We start from the raw sequence: 27,458 nt of genomic DNA, 5'->3' as shown, positions 1-27,458 counted from the left end.
AATACTGTTGAAATTGCAATCGTTTTTAAGAAATTGCTCATCCGATTTAGAACAACATTTGCAACGAGATGAAAATCAATAAATGTAAATATTTTCCTAAATGTACTTGTAATTATAAAATACTGGAGAATTTTTGGAATCGTCATAATTTATAGCTTATAAGGCCACAAATATACTGGTCCGCCCCACTTGAAATCAAATTAGAGTGAATGTGGCCCACGAACTAAAATAATTTGTTCGACACCCCTGGAAATATTTCAAAAACCTACTGATCTTTTAAATTTGTAGTTTCTTATACCGGAAGTTTTATTTTGTTGACCGGAAGTAGGTGGCGCCGTTCCAAGCGCGTGTATCGTCAGCTGACATTGTTACCCCCAACCACTGAGTGAGTGAGTGGCTGGCCGAGTGACCGAGTGACCGACTGAGTGCCACCTGCCACGCGACATCCAACCACCGCAGCCCAGGGATCGCTTCTCGCGCCAACCTCCTACGCGGGGTGAGGGTTGCTGCTTTCCCCGCTCTGGGGTGGGGGGGTCGCACATGACCGCAGCAGCAGCATGGCGGCCGAAATCGAGCCGCCGCGAGCGCAGGTTCGGAAGCCGTGTTTGCTGAGCAAGATCGACTCCTGCGGGGACGTGGTGAGCGCCGCCGTCATCATCCCCAAGGAAGACGGCGTCATCAGCGTGTCTGAAGACAGGTGAGCCCGCCTCCCCCGCGTTGACGCCGCGGCCCGAAACCCCCTCCCCTCTCTTCTCCATTGACCCAAAAGTACCCCGCCTGAATGCTTGCTTTAACCCTTTTGATACATTATTATGACCTAATAGTGTCGCAGTCAATCTGACCAGCTATTTTTCAACATGCTAGTTAGCAACATGCTAAGTCGTAGTACTGCCATTGGCACTAGTTAGCTACACATTTGCTTTTGCAGTATTTACATAATTGTGTGTGCATTTCTCATTTTATAGGTACTTTAAATCTTCTATTTTAGTTGTATCAATGTATTATCCCACCACAAACTTTTTATTGCTCGTCGATTTAAATAATGGCATGGTTGTCTTATTTACATTTTGTGGCCATATAGTAGGTACGTTACTAAAATTTTCACAATACCGGTATAGCACAATAGACGTTATCATTGGATAGAGGAGTAACACACGAATAAAATGAGCCTTGGTTTGTAAGAGTCTCTTAAGGATTTTATGCCACTTTTTATGGAGCAAATTGGTCCAAATTTCTTGCCCAGAAATCAATGTAAATCATAAGGAAATGTGTGATCAAAACCTTAACTCTTTGGTGGAAAGATGCTTGGATATTTGTTATTTGTTGAAACCAAAATGGCTATTTTCCAATTTTTCAATGATGGCATCCACTTGAGCCATTTCAATTTGCGGGTCAAACCGAGAGCAAGCGCATCGTCAGATTTTACTTCAAAGGTTACTTTTCATGGATAATAATAATAATGATAGTAAATCACCACCACATAGTTTTCTAATGTATGCTTTTATCTCCTGTCAGATGATCGACTACCATAATGCCCTGCGTTCTGGTCGTCCCAAAAAGACAATTTCAGCCCTACAATTATTGCAGAATTCGGCAGCACGTGTCTTGATGAAGACCAGAAGGCTGGAGCACATTACCCCAATTTTAAAATCCCTCCATTGGCTTCCCGTGTGTTTCAGGGTCAATTTTTAAGGTTCCTTTGCTGGTTTTAAGTGTCTTAGTGGTCTTGGGCCTTCTTATCTCTTATCCTGCGAACCCTTGCAGGCCCTTAGGTCCTCCGATTCAAGCCTTTCAGTTATTCCCAAAGTCAGGACATACACTGATGGTGAGGCATCATTCCACTTTTACGGCCCCCGTCTATGGAATAGCCTGTCGGAGTAGCTCAGGGCTGCAGAGAACGTTCATATTTTTAAGAATAGGCGCAAGACCCACCTTTTTAATGTAGCTTTTAACTAATATTTTATTTACGTTTCAACTTACATTTAAGCAGTTTTATTTCCTTTTAACTTTGATTTTTTAAAATGTTTTAGTATTATTTATTTGTATTTTTTTTTAAAGTCTTAAGTCTTCATTTTAGTTTTCATTGAACATTGTGAATGTGAGGCTTTGTAAAGCGCTTTGGACACTGTGATGATGTAGAGCAGAATCAGAATCATCTTTATTTGCCAAGTATGTCAAAAACGCACAATGAATTTGTCTCCGGTAGTTGGAGGCGCTCTAGTACGACAACAGACAGTCAATTGACGGAGAATATTTTTGAGACAAAAAGAGATAAAAAACACAGTCAATGAGCAATAAAAGGTTACCAGTAATGTGGTAATGCCGGTACAATTTATTTATTTATTTATTTTTACAATTGTGCAAAAAGATGCAGAGTCTTCTAGCAATTAGAGCAGTTTGAAAGGACTAATAGAACAATAGTCCGGTGCAATGGCCATTGTGCAAAGGCCGCAGAGACTTCTAGAAATTGATGCAGTTTAAAGTGACTAGTAGTGTGATACTCTGGGACAATGTCAATTGTGCAAATGGTGCGGATGCTACTCAGGCACATGAGTGGGCAGTATTGGTCAAGAACTGATATGCAAATAGTGCAGAGTGGCGAGACTACTACAGTGAGTGCACGAGTAATGTATAATTGGTCCGACAGTGATGTGACAACAATCTCAAGACAAAATTGGCCGGATGTTGCAATGGAATTGCTACAGTCTTGAGCGTGTTCAGCTCCAGGTTGTGTCGGCCGCACCACAGCTCCAGACGCTCCACTTCCTGTCAATGCGCAGACTCATCACCGTCTTTGATGAGGCCAATGACTGTGGTGTCTGCAAACTTCAGGGAGTTTGTCAGCCGGTGCGTTGAGATGCAGTCGTTCGTGTAGAGAGAGAAGAGTAGCAAAGAGAGAGAGGACACAACCTTGTGGCGCCGCAGTGCTGGTGGTGCGTGTGGATGAGATGGTATCCCTCCAGCCTCTCCTGCTGTGTCCTGCATGTCAGGAAGCTGTAAATCCACTGGCAGATGCCAGGCGAGATGCTGAGCTGGAGAAGCTTGGAGAAGAGGAGTTCCGGGATGATGGTGTTGAACGCAGAGCTGAAGTCCACGAAACAGGATCCCCGCACGGTCGAGGTGTTCTAGGATGAAATGCACTCCCATGTTGACTGCGTCATCCGCAGACCTGTTTGCTCGGTAGGCAAACTGCACGGGGTCCAGCAGGGGTCCTGTGACGCTCTTGAGGTGGTCCAGGATGAGGCGTTCAAAGGACTTCATGACCACAGATGTCAGGGTGACAGCCCTGTAGTCATTTAGACCCGAGATTGCAGGTTTCTTGCGGACTTGGATGATGGTGGAGCGTTTGAAACAGGATGGTACTTCACACAGTTCCAGAGATCTATTGCAGATCTGTGTGAAGACTGGAGCGAGCTGGTCCGTGCAGACTTTGAGGCAGGATGGGGACACAAGGTCTGGGCCTGCCGCTTTGTTGATCTTTTGTTGTTTGAAGATGCGTCTCACCTCCTGTTTGTGGATGGTCAACGCAGGAGGGGAGTCAGAGCTGCGATGGTGGTCGGTGGTGCACCTGGGTAGGTGTGGGGTGTGCGCTATATAAGGGCAGTCCAACATTGGTGTTTTTATATATGCTTATGATTGTCACTGAGATGGTGTTTCCCACTTGGTTCCTTTGTGCCCAGCCGTAGGTCATTACATTTATTTGTATTTTAACTGCGTGCGTGCGTGCGTATGTGTGCGCGCGCATGTACATATGTATCTGTGTGCATGAGTGACGGGAGGGGATTGATTTAAATTACTGTATGTAAAGCACTTTGAGATGCATGCCAATGTATGAAAAGTCCACTATAGATAAGGTTTTAATTAGGCTTTAGTTTTCATCCATGCTTGCTATAGTTTTCACTAAAAACTATTTTTTTTGGACTCGAACAGGACAATTCGGGTTTGGATGAAGCGGGACAGTGGCCAGTACTGGCCCAGTGTCTACCACACTATGCCATGTGAGTGTACTTTTCCTTTGCCTTTCCGTATGTACTGTATACTTGTTATAAATGTGGACAAAGTACAAAACTGTTGATTTATTATCAAGTAAATCCACAGTGTTTTATTGTCACTGACAAACTCCGAGTCGAGTCGTTTCCATTTGAGCCTTCTCTGGGTGTGAATCATGTTCTGAATGTTTGCACCCGAGTTAACGTTTTACTCGCTTTGTGAAGGAATCTAATAAGCAAACACACACTTGACACCTCCAAGACTCTCAAAATACACTATAAAGAAGCAACGTTGTCTTCTGCAGCTGCCAAAGTAGTCACATATACTGTATAAAAAAAAAAAGGGAATTTCCCTAGTTGGCGCTGCCACAAAATTTTTATTAGGGGATGGAACAGGTAGTGTTTTAAGTCACATTTTAAAATATGACTTCTCTTTATTCCACGAGAAAAGAATGAAAGGAATATTTAATTTTGGAAAAAAAAAATATATGTATATTTTTGGGTTACCGAAACTATGCCTCTTTAAAATAAGTCACTTTTATTGAGAAAACATTTTTTCCCCCTAGAATCTTTTAAAATGTTTTTTTCTTGAGAAGATATTTAATGTTTGGAAAAATAATAAGAAAATTCTTACTGACCAAAAATATGGCTTTTTAAAAAAATATATATTTTTGACTTATTTCTCCCCCCAAAAACTTTCCTTGAAAACAAAAAATTCTTGAAGAATTGCATTATTTTTAACTTACTGAAAAAATGGCTTTTTCTCACAGAAAATATAAAAAAAACTTGAAAATAAATCCATAGGGGTAAAAAAAGAAAAAAGAAATCTTGAACATTATATTGTACTTACCCAAAAAATATTTTCTAAAAAAAAAACATTTTCAGGGAAAAGAAAATCTTGATAAAATCATTTAATTCTTAAACAAATATATATATATTGACCAAAAATGACTTCTAAAAATGATCCCAAAAAAGTGATGAAAAAATCCATAGAAATAAAAAACCTGAAAAAAGTAAAAAACATTCTAAAAAAATTACAATATATATATATATATTTTAAAAATAAATAAGTAAATAAATAAATACAATAAAAAATTATCCAGAGAAACAATTGCAACTTAATTTTTTTTTTGTTAAAAAAATCTTAATAAACAAAATGATTCTTTACCTCTTCTTGAATCAGTGTTCCTTCCTGTTGAACATAAACGTGATGGACTCAAATGCACTACACCACATACAAGATTCGAACAAAGTCCTTTGTTCACAAAAAGCCAAGTCTGACTGAAACTCCCAAAAATAAAAAGTAGAAACCTTTTGTACCAAAAGCCAACTGTGGTGTTTGAATTGTGTGTATGCAAACACTTGGCAAAAAAACACTGCTACAGTGTTAGTAATCAAGCTGATAGTGATGAAAATTTGCATTGGGCTCTATCGCAGGCTTCTCAAATCCCACGTCACAAGACAACCTGGCCTTCTTTGTGGAAAAAGTGCTGCAAAAAGCCAAAGAACAGATGTGTTAATTATTTGACGGCAGCTCAATTCAGTTAGGTCTTCAATATGACCAGTTTGACGTCATTCGACCTTGTAATGGTTAATGTTTTCTGTCACTGAGGAGGAGGTAGCCTGTTAAACACAAAATGTAACTTTTGTAAAAAAATTTTAACAAGAACATGCATGAGTGTCTTTTTGGACGGTTGCATTGGAACATGTTGGAACAACACCTGAGCTGCTGGGCAATGAAAGGAAGCTCGCTTCAGCAACACGTGCACCACTGACAAATACACATGCACACAAGATTATGGCCAAAATGAAAATCACGATTATTTTGATCAATATTGTAATCACAATTATTATTCATCATGTTAGGGAAAACCTCTGTGTTTTTATTGCACTACTTTTCAACAGTTTTCAGTACAACCTGAAACTTAAAAATACACATACACAATTATTTTAGAATAAATGATAAATAATAACAATAAAATTAAATTTTCCAAAGAATTTAAAATTTACCAAGGGCTAACTAAATAAATGTGCTATTATTTTGTTTATCATCACTTGCCTTGAGTCCAAAACTACAGAAGTTCAGACAACCGATGTTGATTGGTTGAACCATTTTTCCCCCAGCATTAACCTCCACAGAAATAATAATTTATTTATTTATTATTATTATTTTTTTTTTTACAGATAATGTGAAAATAGTTGCTCCCTCTTTTGTCGACACGTACACTACTGTTCAAAGGTTTGGTGCTACTTTGAAAAACGTTTTTTAAGATAACATTAAATTTTTCAGAAATAAAGTCAAGACATTGTTAATATGGAAACAAATAGGTTTTAAAAAAATAAAAATTAAGGACACATCTATGTGACCCCCAAGCATTTTGAAGAGAAGTGGCAGTAAAAGAGGTCCAAATCCAGATGATAGGAGGTGAAGCAAGGCGAGAGACTAGTGGCATATTATGTACTTTAACCAAATGGGAGCATGTACAAATATGTCTTAAATCAAGATTTCAACATTTGCACAGAGGTAGCCACTCTAATTTCCGCAGGCAGGGCATTGCAGAGTACTGGAGCCCTAGTGGAGAATGTCCGGTGGCAGATTTTACTTCAAAAGTCAGCCCAATAAGACTTTTATAAAAAGAAAAAAAAAAAAAAAAAAGTTAATTTGCATATAGTGCAGTGGTAAACTTTCCTTTTATCGGAGCACGTTTATAAAAAAAAAAAAAAAAAAAAACACCTGAAAGCAAAATGTGGTACTATGTGTGGTATATTTGGCGCTTGTGATTAATCACGATTAATCAAAATGAAAAAGTGTGCTTAATGTGATTTTTAAAAAATTAATCTGTTGACCGCCCATCTCAAGTCAAATGTTTCCAACGTGGGTAAATGACTGCTTTTGCATCGTATAAATGGGCCCCATGTCTTTGGAGATTGACTCTGTAATTGCCTTCCAGTGGGCTCCTTTCTTGACCTACAAAAAAACAATGTGAAAATGATTGCAAACTCATTGGTGTCTTTTGGGGCAAAAATAGTTGCGAGAGGAGTCAGAAAAAATTGCTAAATATAGTAACCAAACCCCTAAGTTGGTCACAGTGAGTCTTGTCTCACTGAACTGATTGACAAAAAAGGTGAATGAATTGCTATTTACAAGCACTTGATGCAAGTTGTGCGTGTTTGTGCGTCCAGCCTTGTGCTCCTGTATGACCTTCAACCCAGAGACCAGACGTCTGCTGGTGGGCATGGACATCGGAAGTGTTTGTGTAAGTAGCCTCGATAGAATAGAATCTGTTTTCAAATATTTCGAGTTGTTAATTTGAACACTCTTAAGTGTCACGCAAGTGCAAAAAGAAGCTAACCACTCCGATGTCATGGTATCTCCAGGAGTTCATCTTGTCTGAGGATTACAATAAGATGACTCCCACGCACACCTACCAGGGTGAGTTTGGGTATGTGTGTGTGTTTGTTTGTGTATTGTGCTAGTTTGTTGTTGTCATGGATGCTACTGTATTTGCAGCACACCAGGGCAGAGTGACGGTGGTGTTGTTTGTTCTGGAGATGGAGTGGCTGCTGAGCACCGGCCAGGACAAGACCTTCATCTGGCATTGCTCGGAGAGCGGACAGCAGCTGGGATCATACCACACCCCAGCCTGGGTGTCTGGACTGCAGTATCCTTCCTCTAGATTAGCTGACTCACTAACTGGCTGATTGACTGATGACTAGCTGTCTGACAACCTGACCGACTGACTTTCTGACCAGCTGACTGACTAACTGACTGACTAAGTGACTGTCTGACTAAGTGATTGACTATCTGACAACTTGCTATCTGACTGCATTCATGATAGGTGTGTAACAATTCGATTTACATCACGATTGGTGGTTGCCAATTCTATTCAAGAACGATATTGGTTAAGTTAGATTGATACAATAAAAAAGGATTCGGTGGCTTGAAAACAATCCAGTAATATTTTAGCCAAAAGTTCAACCAGTTTGACTGGGAAATAAATAAATGGATACTGGACAGAGCGGTTGAAATTTCCTAGATTTCTATTGTTTCTTGTAAGGGAATGTTTTGGCAAATCGTTTTCTGACAGAATAAGTAAGGAAGCAATCTTGTCTTTGTGGGTTTTTATTACAAAAAAGAAAGAAAAATCTTTGAAAAGAGAGGAAAAGGTACAAGTCTTACGAGTTTGTCACCCCTTACTGAAGCCCAGACTAAAATCCCCCTTGTTATATTGAAGTGAGAGAGATAGGAAAAACAAACAATTATCTGCAACTAGTATGACGCACACAGAACTAGTAGTCACAACATATCAATAAAGCATGTGAAGGTTGTCTAACAATCTAGGAATAAATATGACGCACACAGAGCTGATAGTCATAACATAACATATCAATAAAGCACGTGAAGGTTGTCCAAAACTATATATATATATATATATATATATATATATATATATATATATATATGTGTGTGTGTGTGTGTGTGTGTGTGTGTGGGACATACATTTTCCAACACAGGAATCAGATTTAAAGCAAAATAATAATAATTATGGATAAAACAAAGGTTTGTACAGTCATGAGAAACCTGGAAAAGGTTATGGAAATTTAAAATGCATTTTCCAGGTCCTTGAAAAGTTATGGGAAAAATAGCATTGTCTATAATGTTTTGGAAAAGTCATGGAAATATTACATAGATAATATTTAGGATGTGTAAAATACTGTAAATCAAATGGTGTAACATGCAATTAAAATTTACATTAACAGGGAAGTGCTACGTTCACCGACCACCAACACAGAAGAAAGTAACGGCGATCGAAAGTGTGGTTTAACTTTGGGAAAATAAATGACAAGTTGGCTCATTGCAACACTTCCAATCAGATTATCGTGCAAAGGAGAGTGCACAACAAACATCTTGTTGAAGTAATGGAGTGTCCCGTCTTTGAACTAGACATGCTCCCTCCGGCTCTGACGCAATAGCACTACACTGAAGTATTTAATTAAAAAAATATCAAGGGAATGAAGCAAAAGGTCAATAATATTTCAGGATTTTGGGTTGGCCCTTTATCCCACTAGACTAGATCCCTCCCCTTTACCCAGCAGAATCATCTCCACATTTAGAACCATAACAGGAGCATTCTTTACTAAGCTGACCTTGGTGTCACATTTTACCAAATAATGTGTGATTGGTTGAAAACAAGGAAGTGAGAGATGAGAATGAACTACTACTTCTCTTCTTCTGCCTTGCCACCCATTGTAGAAAGTAAGTCCAATACTATAATGCAGGCAAACGACACGGGCCGTGTCAAATGTTAATTTTAGTCACTGCAGTGGGCTGCTTCTGTACAATTTGTTTGAGAAAATATTGTGCATTATACACGAGAAATTACAGTAAATGAGCAGCTATAAACGCATTACAAAAACTCGCTCTGCTGGCACACTAATGCTGGGAATACACAGGGGTACCATTTAGCAAGGTGTTACGGGAGAGTTTTTCAACCAGTAGTGGATGATAAGCTGTTTTAAGTTTGTGTTGACATGTAACCTGAAGAAAGCTATTGAGTGAAAATTGACAGTACTTTCCTCTGCTCCTGCTGTTCTGAAAGTTACCCACACAAACAGTATGATGTTGTAATCTTTGAGACGACAGTGAGGAGCGGATTTTTATTTTTATTTTTTTTTTTAAATATAAACCTGGGCTACTGCTGTAGCGGGATCACTGCAAGACATGCCTCGACAACTGCCGGCGTTTTGTGAAATCCCATGGTGCCTTAGTAGGTGGTTAGCAAAACAGTGAGCATTAGAACTTCTTGGTCTTTGCAAAGGGCAAAGTGTCTCCACACATTGGACCAAAATGATAATTTCTCACTCGGCGGTTTCTCATCCCCTTCCGCCATGCCAAGTTTTGTTGTCCACCGACCGGCAGTGCCGGTGTGAGGCGATGATGTTATAGACAGGCCATCTTAATCGAGTAACGCTTTACGTCTTTAAAAGTGCTGAAAAAACACACGCACCCATTTTAGACCCGCTGTGCTTAAATCCGATGCATTATTTCCAGGTATCGTTACAAGTGACTGATTACTTTTTAAAACGATTTTAAATCGATTTATGTCGTCCTGGAGGCCATCTTGCCAAGCACAGGTTGATACAGTTAGATCATAGGGAGATAAATTGATACATTGATGCAGTGAATCAATCGTTACAGCCCTAATCGAAATGACTGACTGACCAAGTTATTTACGATCTGACCGACTGATTAAATAGCTGACCAACAGACTTACTCACTAACTGTCTGACTGCCTATCTGAGTGAGTGAATGACTGACTGACTTAATATCTGACTGCATTTATATTTACTATCTGACCAAGTGATTGACAATCTGACCAACTGACTTACTAACGATCTGACTGCATGACTGGGTATTTGAGTGACTGACTTAATATCTGATTAGCTGTCTGTATTTATGACTCACTGACTAAAGAACTGACTGATTGACTTTCTGGCTGACTGACAATTTGACTCTGTGAGTAAGTCAGTAACTGACTGGCTGACGGACTCACTGACTGTCTATGTAACAGAATATCTGACTGACGAGATGGTTGTTATGTCTCTTGTTTATTATTATTTTTCCCCCTCTTAACCTAATTCTCTAAGATTTGATGTTGAGACTCGACACGCCTTTGTCGGCGATCAGTCGGGTCAGGTGACCATCCTGAAGCTGGAGCAGGACAGCTGCAGCCTGGTGACCACCTTCAAGGGCCACACGGGTACATACGCACACCATGTACACACTCAACGACCTCCACCAAGAACAAATCGTCCTAAACATTTCTGTCTGACTTGTTTGAGTGCGTAAAAACAAGACTCTCTACTCTATTCCAGTACTGTATGTGGCGATAATGCTGCTTAGTAATTAGTACCACAAACAGCAAGCATTTTTCTGCCACAGTTCCATCTGCTAGATCTGATGGAATCTGCCTCACTTGGCTCTAATGTAAGCAGACTGTAACGAGCAAATTTCTCAATGTGCAACTGTCACTGGATCTGCACCAACATAAAATGGCTTCTTCTTTGGCCCCTGTACCTCTGTTTTAGTGGAAATTGGAAAATGTTGTTTTGGGGTAATCCTACTGACTAATTATCTGGCTGACAGCTGACTGACTGAGTGACTGGCTAACTAAATGCCAAACTGACTATCTCTAATAAACTGACCAATCAACTGGCTGACTGTCTATATCACAAGTGTCAAACCTTAGGCCTGGGGGCCAGATTCGGCATGCCACATCATTTTATGTGGCCCGCAAAAACAAATCATGTGCGTTGCCTTTATGTTTCTTGCTAAAATACCAAAATTGCAAAGCGTCTTCAATTTTAATAACATTGAGATAATGCAAGGATTTTTTTGTTACCAAATACCCCTTTTAAAATAAATTGTGATCTAATTTCCACTCTTCTCCTCAAAAATAATAACATTAAGTAAATTCTAAATAGTTTTTTCAGTGTGGTAGCCACAATTTTTATTTTTTATTTTTACTTATCAAGGCAAATTTTGATCATATGCCATTTTCAGCTTTTGTGCATGCGTACACTTTTAATAAGAATCTTACGCACCCTTTGCTAAGTGAGGCCCCAGACGATTATCTAACTGACTGACCAACCGACTGGCTGACTATCTGTCTAACTGACTAACTAACTCAAGCACTATTTAAATGATAAAGTGACTATATAACTGACTATCTGACTGACTGCCGGACTGACCAGATGACTGATTCAACTAATTGACTATTTGACTGACTAACTAACCAACTGACGGTCTGACTAAGTGAATGAGTGACCATCTCACTAAACAAAAACCAGAGGAGGTTGCCCTGTTGTGAGTAATGAATCAGCATTTATCGTTCAGTACAGTGTGCACACTATTTCAGTATAAGCGTGTGGACTGTGACCTTTTGGATGGTGTGGGGGGAAAAAAATCAGACCCAAGTCAGCGCATTTAAACAATGGCCTTGTTCTGTAATGCCTTGTGTTTCTGCAGGGGTTAGTGTGGCACTGTGTGTGCAATAAGAGTAACCCATCCCTTTCTCAGGTAACGTGACTGCGCTGTGCTGGGACCCCATCCAGAGGGTTCTGTTCTCGGGCAGCTCCGACCACTCCATCATTATGTGGGACATAGGCGGACGCAAAGGCACCGCCATCGAACTGCAAGGACACAAGTATGTGTACAAAGCATGTTTTTTCTTTTGTTCTCACTAGTTTCCATATCATCTATTGGCAATAGGTGTACATTGTTTATAGCAGTACAAAACATGGAGGTGAGCACCTCAAGTGATACCCCACTGACACCCTCCAACTGTTTGCTATATTGCTGGCATCGGGCCGAAACCTTGTATGTCCAAATTTGGTCAATGTCATATTTTTCCACAAATCGATTGATCCCTCTCCATGTGGGAATGTTAGATTTTTAAATTACGGAACAATATAAAGTGTTGAAAATGTCTTTTTTTCTTTGACTATGCATTTGTAATGGCTCAATGAACGTGTTTTCTTTAAAATTGATGGTTTTGGAGATAATGGCATTCCACTTGACACCAGTAAAATGATGTATTTATAGTATTTTAGTTTTTACAGACCATGGAAAATACCCAAATATTGAAAAACTAGACAAATATTTGAGATAAAGACAAAAATGCATTAACAAAATGAAAAAATATTGGAAAAATACAATAAATTATTCACAGAACATATTACACACAAAATTAACAATATTTGAAAAAAGAATAAAAAAACATATTGGGAAAAACATACAGTATTATAAAAACACAAATATTAAGCATAGAATACAAAAATACTACAAAACACACAAAAAAGTATATAATTAAGAGGCGAGAATATGAAAATATTACACAAAAACAAAACACTGTTAGAGGACAAAAATACAAACATAGTTTTAAATAAAAGAATATTTGAAAAAAAAAAACGGTACAATGTACTACAAGCCTAAACAAAAATACAATATAATATTATAGGAAACAAATAAGAGAAAAATATGAAAATAGCACACACAAATACGATGCAATATTATAGGAAAGAAATATTCAGAGAAAAATATGAAAGTATTACGCAAAAATTGAGGAAAAATACAACAATATGAAGAACAACATTTTAAAATATTAGAAAGAAATATTGGAAAAGAATACATGCGAGGAAATTAGTTTGAAAGACTAGACAAAAATATTATAGAAAAATACAGAAATAAGTAAAAATATTACAGAAAATACAAAAATATTGGTGTAAAAATCCAATAATTTAAAGAAAACAAAAATAATACAACATATAATAGATGAAAAAAGAAACAGGAAAATACAGTAAACAAAATACTTTGTCATCGCCTATTGTCGTGCATTTCTATTTTATGCAAGTGTGGCCATGTGTTTCAAGTGTTGCTGTTGTCTAATACGGATTGTGTGCGTGTGTGTGTGTGTGTGTGTGACAGCGACAAGGTGCAGGGCCTGTGTTACGCCTCGCACACTCGCCAGCTCATCTCCTGTAGCTCTGATGGCAGCATTGTCATCTGGAACATGGACGTGACACGACAAGAGGTGAAAGTGACTGACATGGACACGTCTTATCAGTTCGTTTGTATGTAGTTTTTATTTGTTTATATGTGTATAGACCCCAGAGTGGCTTGACAGTGACTCGTGTCAAAAGTGCGAGCAGCCTTTCTTTTGGAACTTCAAGCAGATGTGGGACAGCAAGAAGATCGGGCTACGGCAGGTACAAAAACATGTTTCCCCGTAGCCAGTAATAGAAACCTTTACCATACCCGGGGCTGGATTGCTGTTTGATTATTGATAGATTTTAGGTATTGTCTTGGCTTTCCATGCCTTTTTGCACCTCCCTTCATGTGTTCAATACTTTTTCCCTGTGTCATTTCACATTTTTACATAGAACTTAATTTCTGAGCTTATTTGTTCTACTTTATGTGTGGATTACTTGGGTTGTTCCCAACATCTGGTGAAATTTTCAGTTCAATAGCACCTTTGGAAGTATATTTAGTGAGTAAAATGGTGACGTGTTAAATACTTATTTTAGCCGCTGTACGTAGGGGGTGGCCCGACATAGCGGCATAGTGGCTCCAGTCCACCGTTAATGTCGGACCCTGCCGAAGTTCCTGCATTCAAAATGCATTCGTGTAGGGTACTAAACGGAAGGGAGCTGGTTCCTGGACCTCCCCAAAGAACCTAACCCTTGACCAGGGATCTTCATTTGACTCCCAATAAATTACTCCGTGACTGTAATTCAGACAAAAGTCCAAGCACACAAGGATCCCCCAAAAGTTATTGTGGCTGAAATGTGCTTGGGTAAAGTACCACAAATAAGGGAGATGGTTCCTGGACCCCTCTAAAGTACCTGCCCACTTCGCAGGGTCTTCTTTTGGCTCCCGATGATTTACCATGATAGTATTTAAGACAATAGGTCCAAAAGTTCTTGGAGTTGAGATACACTTTGGATAGGGTCCCAAAAGGAAGCGAGCTCGTTCCTGAATCTCTCTAAGACACTTACCTCTTAGCAGGTTCTTCCTTTGGCCAACGACAAATTACTCCAGAACTAGATTTCAGGCAAAAAGGTCCTCCAGAATTTCCTGCGGTCAAAATGTGCTCGGGTAAGGAACCAAAAGGCAGGGCGCTATCTCCAAAGAACGTAGCCCCTTAGCGGGGTCTTCTTTTGGTTTCCCATAACTTCTCTAGGGATTAAATTTAGCGGCGTAAATGTGGTGTCACTGAACGGATACCTTTTTTTGGCCTCTTTGCTACTGTCTCCCCATTGTTCAGCATCACTGCAGGAAGTGTGGCCAGGCTCTGTGCGGCAAGTGCTCGTCCAAGCGCTCCACCATCCCACTCATGGGATTTGAGTTTGAGGTGCGCATGTGCGACGGCTGCTACGCCTCCATCACAGACGAAGAGTAAGTATGATGCCACCCGCCGCTTGCCATTTTTCTACAAGACACCCCCTTTTACCTGTTGTCCATTTTGTGTCCTCCCCCCAGTCGCGCCCCCACGGCAACCTTCCATGACAGCAAGCACGCCATTGTGTACTTGCACTATGAGCCTACCACCGGATGTCTTCTCACCTCCGGCACTGACAAGGTGGTCAAGGTAGGCCGGGAGTTCAGAGCACTGTTGATTTTGGAAGGAGTGAAAGATGGCGGAAGGAGTTAACATCATCGTGTGTGTTGCTCAGCTTTGGGACATGACGCCCGTGGTATCATGAAGTCACCCCTACAGCCAGGAAAAGGTTTGCACGCCAACGGCAGAATGGCAGCCGTCACCCTCGAGCAGGACGAGAAGGGAGGTGGAGGCCATTTTTTGATAGTGGCTGTTCACGGGTGCGGGTTTGTAAGCTCCACACAATAGGTGTGTACAGTTTGTGATTATTTATTATTTAAGTGGTGTGTCAATCTAATAACAGCATAAAACACACACTCATGAATCAGCTGCAGCTCTAATCTGATGTCAATGTTACTGTTTGATTGTGTCAAAACTGTATGTTAATTTCACTGGAATACTGTCCAAAGATGGGAAAATATATTTTATTTTTCAGAAGACATCTTTCAAAAACAATAGTCTTCTTGAAATGAGCCACAAGGAACATATAAGCCGCATTCAACAAACCCAAGTTAATTTTCCTCCCTAAAACAGTCAAGGGGACCAAAATAAAGCTTAAAGTTGCAGGGACTTTCATTAGTTGTTGGTACTTTGTAGTTCCAAAAACTAAAAGGTTTCAGTAGCTGTGAAGATCCTCAAAGAGGGTCCTAGATGTCTCGAAAGTACGACTAAGCTGTCGTCCTAGTTTATTCCTGGCAAGGAAGAAGAGAAATTCTTACAAACTGGACAGCTTCTATCCTTATACTAAAACATAAAGTAGCCTTGTGAAAAAGCAAAAACATAGTTACTTAGTGTACAAGAATAATAACCATGGTTCATAAGCTACAAGACAAATATATAATCTGATGTGAATTTTTATTGATCTCCCAGAACGAATTTCTTCAAAAGTTCCTAGTTCCGCGGTTAAGTTTCCTGCCGTTGAAATGCTATGTAAGCAACTACCTGTTGAAGCACCAGCAGCAGTGATAGGGTAGCCAAAGTAAGGAAGCTGGTTCATAGACCTCTCAAAAGTACTTAGTCCCCCACTCCCATCCCCCTCAGCAGGGTCTTCTTTTGGCTTCCCAAATTCATGACATTAAATAAAGGGTTATGAGTAAAGTGGAAGGGCAACAAAACGAAGGGACAGTGTGGTGTGCTGATTGGTTGGAATGAGCTGCTATCATTTCATGTAAGTCTTAATATGCGAATATATAACTCAACTTGCATTATGACACGGGACTTTCATAAGAGGGTGACTGAAAATGTGAAAAAAATGTTTTGAATATGAGGCCATTGATTTTTTTTTTTTGGAGGGGTGAACTTGTTTGAAGAACTGTGATCATATGTGAACAATATATTAAAGGAGCACATAAAGACCCTCCTCAAGAATTAGTGTCATGTTTGAGGTCCATTTTTTTTATTATTAGTGTTCTTATCCTCTCAAAAACGGATAATTTGCAGTTAAAAAAACCCACACTTGTATTTACTGTAATTTCTCGAGTATAATTGTATTGCATTTTTTTACAAAATAGTTTTTAATCAAAAGTGAATAGAGCGTATTATACATGGGTATAAGGAAAATGGAAGTAATAATTCACATTGTATAAATGTATACGGAAGAAAATGGATGGATGGATGGACAGTTGCGTAGGGGAATCACATCAACCAACCACCACAGTACTTTCATTTCAATATGATAATGTCATGTCTAATGTTACAAATGTATATATACAGTGCAGTGAAGAAGTATTGGCCCCCTTCTGAAATTCTTATATTTTTGCAGTTTCCCCACTAAGCTCATCAAACACATGTAACTATTATACAAATATAACCCAAGTGAACTTAAAATGCTGTTTTTTAAATTGTGATTTAATTTAAGAAAAAACACATGGCCCTGTGTGGAAAAGTAATTTCCCCTCTTTCGCCATTCATCTGGATGAGGGTGTTTCACAGACCAAGAAATCCACAACACAAGTCAAAGCCGAAAAAAATCATTGGAATGATGCCGCGTATCTCAAAAAACGGGCCACTTGTACCTCAAGGCACCACTGTGCACAAATTAAATTTAGCAGGCAAATGCTAACATAGCGTTTAGCCTAAATAATGACTTGTATGAAAGTGACCAAAGAAGCTCTTGATATGGACGTGAGTAGTTTTATTATACATTGGTCAACATTTCAAGTTTAAAAGTACATTCAGTTCCATTAACTAAGAATTAAATCGAGAAAGACCGCGAATATCAGCAGATAATTTAAAAAATATGATTATTTCATATTTGGTTCATGGCAATTAGCACAAGAGACAATGTAAATATGAATTGAGGAGTGTTTAAGAATAATTTTAAAAGACCATCAAGATTTTAACTTTAGTGCTAACTCATGGAGTGCCGCCAGCAGCTTGTCTTGGTCCTGCGTGGTGGACTTGGACCAGGCCAGCGGCAAGTGCATGGCCACAGCACGCCGATCTGGAAGAAATGACCACATTCAAAGTGGTTTTTGCTCAGAATCCATTTTAAACAACAAAAATAAGACTTTGTTACAGACCTTGAAAGAAGAGTCCGCTGGGCTGCTTTGCGGCAGCCTCGGACACAGCCAGCCATACTACCGTGTCGGCACCCATGGCCTCCGTGCGGAGTTTGTTCTGCATCTTGGCGTGGAAGGACGGCATGGACAACTTCACGGCTACAGCCAACAAGAAACAAGATTGCCCAACTGGTAACAAATTAAAGCTACAAGTAGCCATGAACTTTGGGGGGTGTGCCAGACGAAGGACTCAATGTAAATATACAGACCCTTTCCAAAAAAATTTGATGTCATGGAAAAGTCTATTTATTTCCATAATTCCATTCAAAAAGTTAAAATTTCATAGATTATAGATTCAGGGCCCACAATTTCAAGTATTTGTTTATTTTTACGGAATTTGGGCTTCCAGCTCATAAAACCCATGAAATCAGGAATTCAAACAATTAGGATACTGTGAAGAAATCACCATTTAATTTTTGGTTTTTGTAGAAAAAAAAAGACATTAAATCAATCAAAATATGGCACTTTCAAAATGATGTGTACATCTTCAATACTTGGTTGGGAATCCCTTTGCTTTAATCACTCCCTCGATGCACCGTGGCATTGAGGCAATCAGCCTGTGGCATTGCGTGGGAGTTATGGAAGCCCAGATTTCTTCTTTGTTTTTGGGTCTGGTGCCCCTCATTTTCCTCTTGATAATACCCTATCGATTCTCAATGGGGTTTAGATCCAGCGAGTTGGCTGGCCAGTCAAGCACTGTGATGGCATGGGCATCAAAGCAGGTTTTGGTGCTTCTAGGGGGATGGGCAGGGGCCAGGTCCAGCTGGAAGATGACATCTGCATCTGTTCTTCACCAGTCTTCCTCCAAACCTTGGACCTTGATTCCTGAATGAAAGGCACACTTTACTTTCATCGGAAAAAAGGACCTTGGACCACTGGCCGACAGTCCAGTCCTTCTTCTCCTTGACCCAGATGAGACATTTCCTACGTTGGCTCAGGCTCAGAAATGGCTTGACCCGAGGAACCTGACAGTTGAAGCCCATCTCCCGGATGCGTCTGAATGTGGTGGTTCTTGAAGCTGTGACTGCCGCCTCATTCCACTCCTTCTGAATCTCTGCTAGATTCTTTAATCTTCTCTGTTTGACACAGCACTCTGTGAACAGCCAGCTTCCTTAGCTATGAACTTTTTTGGCTTACCCATCCTATGGAGGGAATCAATGATGGGTCAGTTGGCTAGTTGTCAAGTCTTCCCCATATTGAACCCAACTGAGACAATTGAACCAAACTGAAGCAATTTAATGACACCTGGGGAAACCTGTGCAGGTGCTTTGAGTTTAGTAGATGATGAGTGTGTGACACTCAGTTTAAAACTATACACGATCAGAATTTTTGGGGCCAATCACCGATCAGCGAGTTTAAAAAAAAAAAAAAAAAAGAAAAAAACGATAACCGATCACAAGATGGAGCAATGTCTATTTAAATGACTTGTTCATTTACTGTATATACTTGTGTACTTAATTGCTCCAAAAATTATATTTACAATAAATGTATCTTTGTTCATCTATTTATGCCAATGAGGCATAGTGACAGACAGAACAAATGAATGGTTTTCTATTAGATGGCAGGAAATACATACAGCAATTAATGTATCCACTTTGTGTGACATTTTTGTTTGTTGATGTGCCGTGAGAGTTTGCAGTTGTAAAATATGTGCCTTGGCTCCATAAAGGTTGGAAATCACTGCTCAAGTCAGATCGTGTATTCTAATCAGTCAGGTCAAACCAAGATTACAAAAATAATGGGTGCTAATTTACTGTAATTTAATCACTTTATTGTAATTAAATTACTTCACACACACCGAAACTTTAGAGCATGATTACAGAACACCTGCATGTTGGCTTACAACCGTTAGTGCTAGCAATAGCTTGCTAGGCTACATAACGTTTTGTTGCCTGCTTGCGAGCGGTATGTTATTAAAAGTACATGAACATACCTCAAGCAAGCCTTAAATGAACGTCCTGTCCCAAGCACCGGTGAACACCAACACACATTTCCCCCCATTTTGTTCTTATAAACACACAGTGTGATCCATTATTGTTGTCGTCGCCATGGTAACGAGTGTATTCGGTCACATTTGAGTTGACAAGATGTAGCCCAGAATACAAGATTCTATTGCAGTAGTCTAACAGTGCAATCGTGAAAGACCAAATTTGTCTTGTAGTCTGATCCAGGCATTACGTGTTATCTGTCCCACACCGCCATGTTTTTAAAAAAATAACTATTGGTGGTCAGATATTTCCAGTACTACGTCAAAAGACACGCGACAAGGCTAAAAGTAAACTAGCTTTTGGATTCAAATATACTGTACACGATGGCGACGCGGAGTAAATCTTTTGCGCAGCCGATCAGAATTATGACATTAAAGCCGATCATCATAAAATGATAATCATTGGCAGATACCGATCAGGCCAATCAGATCGGTGTAAATTCTATTTAAAACATTTATGGCCTGCAAAATTTGGGCTGATTTCTTCACGGTATTCAAATGTGTTTAATTCCTGATTTTGTGGGTTTTATGAGCTGAAAGCCCAAATTATGTAAAAATAAACAAATACTTTTTAATGGTTTAAATTGTGGGCCATGAATCTATAATCTATGAAAGTTTACCTTTTTGAATGGAATTATGGAAATATATAAACTTTTCCATGATATTCAAATTTTTGGGAAAGTGTCTATATTCATTTCTGCTGTCAGATTTCCTGTCTCTTTTCAGGCATGGCTTCATGAGTTAGCCTTTTGTGTGGGTCTGATCATGAGAGACATGTCAACCAAATTTCATATCGCAAAGTGAAACTGGCTCCAGGGCCTGAATTTTCAAAGAAATTGATAAACCTCTGGAAACAGCTTGAATGACCCAGAAATGGCTGCTTCAAAAATGTCATGTTGATAAGGGAACATACCTCTGGAGGGTGAATTTTCTAACAACTCCAGGTACCACTTTTAGTGGCTAACGACATGCAACTAAACAAAACTGACTAAAATGTGCCTTTTTCCAGGATGTGCCCATGTATTTTATTTTGGGCTGCAACAGACTTTTCTTTTTTTTATTTCATTGTCAATGTTTTTTTCAATTAATTGGATTAAAACATCTTTTTAAAATTTCCTTCCCTTCATTCAAAAAGAGGGCATTATTTCAAATTGACAGTGCATAAAATGCACAAAGTGATTATGATTCAGTAACTGGTTTGGTCTGTAACATGTCAGAATTTTTTTTTTAAATTGTTTTCTAAAGTACAAGATGTTTGCAAATGTCTTATTTTGATGAAACAAAGATAATCAGTGTGCTTTATTATTATTATAAATATAATTGGTATTTACTGCTTTATAATTAGAATAAATATCCATCCATCCATTTTCTGAGCCGCTTCTCCTCACTAGGGTCGCGGGCGTGCTGGAGCCTATCCCAGCTATCATCATATAATTATTAATATTTAGGCGGCACCGTGGTCAACTGGTGAGCACATCCGCCTCACAGTTCTGAAGACCCCGGTTTAAATCCGGCCTTGCCTGTGTGAACTTTGCATGTTCTCCTCGTGCCTGCGTGGGTTTCCTCCCACATTCCAAAAACATGCATGGTAGGTTAATTATCGACTAAATTGCCCGTAGGTGTGAATGTGAGTGTGAATGTTTGTTTGTTTGTATGTGTCCTGCGATTGGCTGGCGACCAGTTCCGGGTGTACCCCGCCTCTCGCCCGAAGATAGCTGAGATAGGCTCCAGCACGTCCACAACCCTAGTGAGGATAATCGGTGTAGAAAATATGAGGGATGGATATTATTTACTGTTGAGAGACTGAAATTACTAGGATTTTGACAATTTTAAGTGAAACAAGGTTTCGAAACGATTAATCGGTTGTCAAAAATCGTTATTAATTAAACTGATAGTTTCATTGCCAATTAATGAATTCATTGTTGCACCTCTAATTTTAATCCCATTTGTTTGATGCCTTTAATGGTTGGAAACATGCTGAGTTTATGTACCCGGCGTGTCAGCCCATCCCGGGTGCATGGAGTAAAAGTGGATGTCTTTGTGCTGCGCGGCCCATCTCTCGGTCAGTATTACCTGTTGCCTCTGGACAAACACACGACAACAGCAACACAACACGTCAGCCTGCCTTCCACACTTGTTGTTCTTTGGTGTTTTTTGTGTTGCCAACTTTGTTCTGAGCGTAGGCCATGGTGCCGTCAAAGGCTCCCTTCTCAAACTGCAGGTCGTCCACGTTGAGCTTCTGAGTGAGCATGCCACCTGACGACACCGTCACCTGCCAAGGCAAGTACGTGAACCGTGAAACACACTGTATATGTGATGATATACAATGTTTCCTCACCATACGAGTACTTATCGGCTGATTTTTTTTTTTTGTCGTCTTGAGTTAGGAGCAAAGATTTGAGCTACAAGCTTTAGATGGTGGGAGTGAACTTCACAACAAGGAGCAGTTTGGCAGATAGTAAACAACTCTTCAAAAAGAGGCCAAATGCTTGTTTCACGCCATGTTTACTGTAAAACTGAACGACTATTACACTGTGTATTTTACCAAACCACACCATCTTACCAAAGTCCAGTATTGTAATGCTAACACACAATGTAAAACGCCATAGATGAGCTAATGAAACTAGCATCGTGGTCGTGGTAATTATAAACCTTTAGATAACTTATATTTGAGCACAAGCAACACATGCAGAAAGAGCATACAATACCCACTGGCATATAAATATTACACAACATATTGCAGCTTAGTTGGGATGGCCTTGGTTCCATCATCAAATCTGCGTGTGGTATTACTATGTATTATACTGCCCCCTGGTGGCCAAGGCACACGCCAGAATAAGCAGCACAATGCCCTCTGAATCATCACGATGCACCCAACCGTTTACTTCTTTACATTCTATTTGATAATTTTATTACTGCATGTTTTCATAAAGTACAACATTGTAGAGTACTCATTTTCTTATTGAAAAGACGTGTTACAATTTTTTTTGGGGGTGCTGTAACTGATTCAAAGGCATCTTTTCATTCATTTCAACGAGCAAAGATAATTTGAGATACGAGCATGGTCACACAAAGAATTAAACTCATGAGTCATATGATTGTCCACTCACCACTCTGGGATCCTGAGTCTTCTTCAGAGCAGGTATAAGTGCACTGGTGAGGATGTACGTACCTGAAATCAAGGTAAACGTTGTTACTTTACATTTTTATATGATAAATGTGTGCATGTACAGACTGTAAATATTGAGTGAATGCTGAGAAAGTCACACATTTACAGTTTGAAAAAAGCTGGATGTTTTTACGGAGCGTTTAAGCATAGTTGTTTTTCAAAATTACTTTTCTCAGTAGAAATGCTTATCACTTATGAAATCTTGGACATTACATATTTGACAAAAAACTGTTTCTGGTGTTTAAAAAAAAAAAAGTTTTTAACAGAGTACAATTTATTTTACTAGCCTGGTCATATTATTCAAATAAACCCATTAACCGTTTTTTTCCCCCTCCCCAACTGTTTTAAAGCTAATATGTTAACGACGCGCAGTACTGTAACTATCTGACGGCCAATAATTTTTTTTCAATCTTGTCGGTGAAAAAACACGTCTGTGTGAGACTATTTTGCGGTGTCTCAGACAAACAACACGCAAGTTATTTGCAGTCTGTGCACAACTGAAGTACGTCGTGGGGAACGTCATCTAAATGCTTCAACACAACTAATTTGATCGGGCACCTGAAGAATGTACACAAGGAGGAGCAAGGAGACCCAAAAATCCTGATCGTGTAAAGCCGAGTATTTATCACCTTTTCTCAGAATTCACAATGCCCTTGTGAATTGTCCTATTGTGTTACTTTGCTCACCAAGCGTATTTGTAGCAAAGTTCTTCTCTAAACCTTCCTCGGTCAGCTCGCGCTGGTTGACCATACAGCCTGCGTTATTGATCTGGTGACATTCAGGACACAATCAGTTACTGTATATATGAAGTGTAGACGCACACAAACACGCACACTTACCAACACGTGTAGGTCATTACTCTGTGAGAAATTCTGTGCAAATTCCCACACTTGTCTGGCACTGGACATGTCTACGATGTGAATGTAAACGTTCTAAAACACACAACAAAAAAGTCCAGTCATCAAACTTGAGCAATTAAGAAAACTAAAAATTGGCAATTTTGCATCTTTCTACTACGTGCTGCAAATTTGGTAACAATTAGACAAAACAAAAAAATCAAGGAGGAGTTTGCTATTGAAGGATCCCTGGAAATGCCCTGAAAACATTTTTGTCGCTCTATTTTATGATAGTTTATGTTTCTAATGCCTGGATCAGACTACAGGACAAATTTGGTCTTTCACGATTGCACTATGTCAAACGACTGCTATAAAATCTTGCCGTATCTCGGTCAAACAGTGGCAACACGACGCATTTATTACGATACCACCGTATCCTGTCTTTTATAATCACTGGGCTTTATCTTGTCAAATCAAACACCGTCAGCGAGGCATGAACAGAAAATAGAAAACTTGTCACCGTTCACCGCAACCGGATACAACCATTAACATTAACAAGTTGTTGTCAAACAATGGATCGCTGCAGCAATGTTGGGAAAATAAGAACAAAAAGAGAGAAATAACATACGGTGTCACTGGGTGCTCGGGAGAGGACGTCTTGTGCATTCAAGGATTGCTTGAGGTATGTTCATGTACTTTTAATACGATAACATTCGGCAGCCTAGCAAGCTAGTGCTAGCACTAACGTTTGTACGTAAACATGCCGGCATTCTGTCGAATCATACTCTTATTAAAGTTTCGGTAAACATTGGTTTGTGAGCGCAAATCAATGTTGACAACTACAAGCACGAGAGGTGATGCGCCAGTCGCAATACGCAATCCTATTGGTCGACATCATGGTGCGCTGTCGGAGAGTTGTTGTTGATATGTCACACTACACAGAAACTATCCCAAAAAATCAAACGTTAGACTTTTCATTTTAGTGTCGTAGGATTATCGTAGGGCCAATTCGTTGGTCGTGGATTATGTCACACTACAAAATGTTTTGCCGTTCCCAACAAAATATGCCCGGCCCATTTTGGGGAATTTTTTAAAAGAATTCATGACTCACGAGACATGTTTTGTACTTAATGATGAACAAACAAAATGGTCGGCTTCCTGTGTCTTTTCAGACATGGCTGCTTGAGACTTTTTTGGTTGATCCACTCATGATAGACCAAATTTCCTGTTGCTAAGTAGGCTTTACACGATCAGGATTTTTGAGGCCGATCACCGATCGGCAACTTTAAAAAAACGATAACTGCTCACCGATCCGATTACAAGATGGAGTAATGTGCCCATTTACATGACTTGTTCATTTATTGGATATGCTTGTGTACTGTATGACTTATTCTTTCATTGTATATACTTGTTTACTGTATACTGAGTACTGTATCCATCCATCCATCCATTTTCTGTACCGCTTATCCTCACTAGGGTCGTGGGCGTGCTGGAGCCCATCCCAGCTCAAAATTATTCTCTAGCATTTTAGACAAAAGTGAAAACATCAATGACCTCAGACTGCAAATAATTTGTGTTATTTGTCTGAGACACCGGAAAATAGTCCCACACCGACTGTGTTTTTTCACCGACAGGACTGAAAAATACTTTCTTGGCTGTCAGAGAGTTACAGCATTGCGCCACAAAACACGTGACAAGGCTAAAAATAAACTAGCTTTTGGATTCATACGAAACGGCGACGCGGAGTTAAGTCTTTTGCGGAGCCGATCGATGATGTCGTTGACTGGATTGGCGAATTATGACATGAAAGCCGATCACACTGATCAGATCGGCATAAAGTCTATTGCTACGTGAAACTGGCTTCGGGCGCTGAATTTCCAAAGAATTTTGGGGGGCACTATGGAGCCAGGATGCCTCACCTGGTTTTTACTCAACTCCATGATTTCCTGCTTAGCAGCTTCTGCTCGCCCTTTGTCGCGACACACCATGTGCACAGTTCCCCCTGCAAATGCACATCGTCACACACGGGCGCATAAAGGTGACTAAAGGTCAAAGCAGCAAGGTTGTCATCGCTCACCTCTGCTGGCGATTTCCTGCGCAGTGGCTTTGCCCAGGCCGCTATTGGCTCCCGTGATCAGGAAGGCGCGACCAGTCAAGTTCACGTCCAGGTCAGACACCACAAAAGTCTTGGCGGCCGCCTCATAGCCGCTCCTGGTCAGAGTTCACGTAACAATACTTAAAAGACACTTTTTTTTCAGTTTTATCAACTGAAAAACAACTAAATATTCTTCTGAATAAAGCAAGTTAGCCAGTAATGTTTTATTTAACATCTAAATTCAATGACAGAAATTTGCGTATCAATTATTTGAATTTGTTTTGTTTTGTTTGTTTTTTACATCATATTACTGGTCATATTTCAAGAGACACTGTTTGCTGTTAGAATGGAAGTCTCCACAAACCGACACAATTAATTTAGTTAAATATTATTAATATATTGGACGCAAAAAGTAAAGGAAAACGTGCAAAAAAAAGCGTTTATGGCCACCGTCAATTACTCATTCGCAATTGACAGAGCGGTTAGGTCCCTAAACGCCACACAAATGCTCACGTCCAACCTTAGTTGTGTTTATTTCAACTTACTTGGTGTATTCTTGTAGTCCTTTCATAAACCACACGGCGTTCCTGTACATGGACATGTTTCTTTCACAAAATGTCAAACTTTATCTCGCTTTATCCTAAGAAATAACACAAATGTTTACGTTTCGTAAGATTTCACTCCAGTCAGGTTACGTAGTAGTGGGCGGAAACCGAAAGTATGGTTTATAGCCGCAATCGCTCACAGCACCCCTCCGAGGACAGGAGAGTTACTGCTCCAACAAGCTGTTCGCTGGTAAACAATGAAATGTATTGGATTCCACAATAATGTCAGTTGATAGTGATTATTTTCAACATCCAAATTATTTTTCCTCATATAATTGCTTTTTTTTCGTGCGATTGAGGAGGAATGGCCGCTTTTCGTGGCTTGGGAATATTAGCAAAAGAAGTAAGCGGTCTTACACCGGCCGCCATCTTGGGAAGCTATATAGTACTCTGGGGATCAAACAGAACTTCTCACCGTTATACTGATTCTAGAAACAATTTAGGTCACTAATTAAATTAATTGATGATACAAATAATACATTTGGAAGACGATTTTTAACGTCACAATATTGCTTACTTAATACGTTGTTATGGCAGAGCTTGCAACTAAAAAAGGGACAAAAAGCATGTATCTGAACATTTGTTTTTTTATTTTGAAGAAAAAATATTGCTCCAGCACACCCGCGACCCTTGTGAGGATAAGCAGTTTGGAAAATGGATGGATGCAGTATATAAGCAACATAATGAGTCCATTCTTCCAGGAGCATATTTGTGAGGTCACACACTGATGTTGGACGTGAAGGCCTGGCTCACTGTCCACTCGAAATAAACCCAAAGGTGTTCATTCGGGTTGAGGGCACGACTCTGTGCACACCAGTCAAGTTCATCCATCCCAAATTCTCTCATCCATGTCTTTATGGACCTTGCTTTGTGCACTGATGCACAGACATGTTGGAACAGGAAGGAGTACTCCTCAAACTGTTTGACTGTCCAAAATCTCTTGGTATGCTGAAGCATTCAGAGTTCCTTTCACTGGTGCTCAAGGGCTAATATTTTGGACATTTCCAACTTTGTGGGAACAATTCGAAGATGGCCCCTTCCCATCCAACATGACTGT

At 39.7% G+C, this 27,458-nt stretch overlaps 2 protein-coding genes across 2 annotated transcripts; one reads left to right on the top strand and one right to left on the bottom strand.

Moving 5' to 3' along the window:
- The first annotated feature begins 381 nt into the window (after positions 1–381).
- On the top strand, positions 382–16,516 carry wdfy2 (WD repeat and FYVE domain containing 2). The gene is made up of 12 exons (XM_061792027.1): positions 382–697; positions 3,931–3,998; positions 7,173–7,246; positions 7,368–7,422; positions 7,501–7,651; positions 10,638–10,750; positions 12,070–12,196; positions 13,477–13,582; positions 13,656–13,757; positions 14,816–14,946; positions 15,031–15,139; positions 15,225–16,516. Exons 1-12 carry the CDS (start codon positions 558–560, stop codon positions 15,252–15,254), a joined length of 1,206 nt encoding a protein of 401 aa, XP_061648011.1. The 5' UTR covers positions 382–557; the 3' UTR covers positions 15,255–16,516.
- A 749-nt stretch (positions 16,517–17,265) lies between these two features.
- On the bottom strand, positions 17,266–26,520 carry dhrs12 (dehydrogenase/reductase (SDR family) member 12). The gene is made up of 10 exons (XM_061792028.1): positions 26,342–26,520; positions 25,779–25,912; positions 25,621–25,703; positions 23,705–23,797; positions 23,552–23,633; positions 22,807–22,868; positions 21,864–21,968; positions 21,688–21,778; positions 17,671–17,808; positions 17,266–17,591 (listed from the first exon to the last, which is right to left on the bottom strand). The coding sequence occupies exons 1-10, from the start codon at positions 26,395–26,397 to the stop codon at positions 17,479–17,481; spliced, it is 957 nt and encodes a 318-aa protein (XP_061648012.1). The 5' UTR covers positions 26,398–26,520; the 3' UTR covers positions 17,266–17,478.
- Positions 26,521–27,458: the final 938 nt, after the last annotated feature.

The sequence above is a fragment of the Phyllopteryx taeniolatus genome, chromosome 12 (assembly GCF_024500385.1).
Source record: "Phyllopteryx taeniolatus isolate TA_2022b chromosome 12, UOR_Ptae_1.2, whole genome shotgun sequence".
Taxonomy (NCBI): domain Eukaryota; kingdom Metazoa; phylum Chordata; class Actinopteri; order Syngnathiformes; family Syngnathidae; genus Phyllopteryx; species Phyllopteryx taeniolatus.
Note: the sequence above shows the minus strand (reverse complement) of the source record. Positions and strands in the feature narration are given on the sequence as shown.

Excerpts from the sequence above, each read along its gene's own strand:
- wdfy2 (XM_061792027.1), top strand. The coding sequence starts at position 558 with ATGGCGGCCGAAATCGAGCCGCCGCGAGCGCAGGTTCGGAAGCCGTGT. Across the intron at positions 3,999-7,172 it reads TGTCTACCACACTATGCCAT|CCTTGTGCTCCTGTATGACC; the intron begins GTGAGTGTACTT and ends TTGTGCGTCCAG. Across the intron at positions 12,197-13,476 it reads ATCGAACTGCAAGGACACAA|CGACAAGGTGCAGGGCCTGT; the intron begins GTATGTGTACAA and ends TGTGTGTGACAG.
- dhrs12 (XM_061792028.1), bottom strand. The coding sequence starts at position 26,397 with ATGTCCATGTACAGGAACGCCGTGTGGTTTATGAAAGGACTACAAGAA. Across the intron at positions 25,704-25,778 it reads GCAGGAAATCGCCAGCAGAG|GGGGAACTGTGCACATGGTG; the intron begins GTGAGCGATGAC and ends GTGCATTTGCAG. Across the intron at positions 17,809-21,687 it reads GGGATGGGCTGACACGCCGG|CCGTGAAGTTGTCCATGCCG; the intron begins GTACATAAACTC and ends TGTTGGCTGTAG.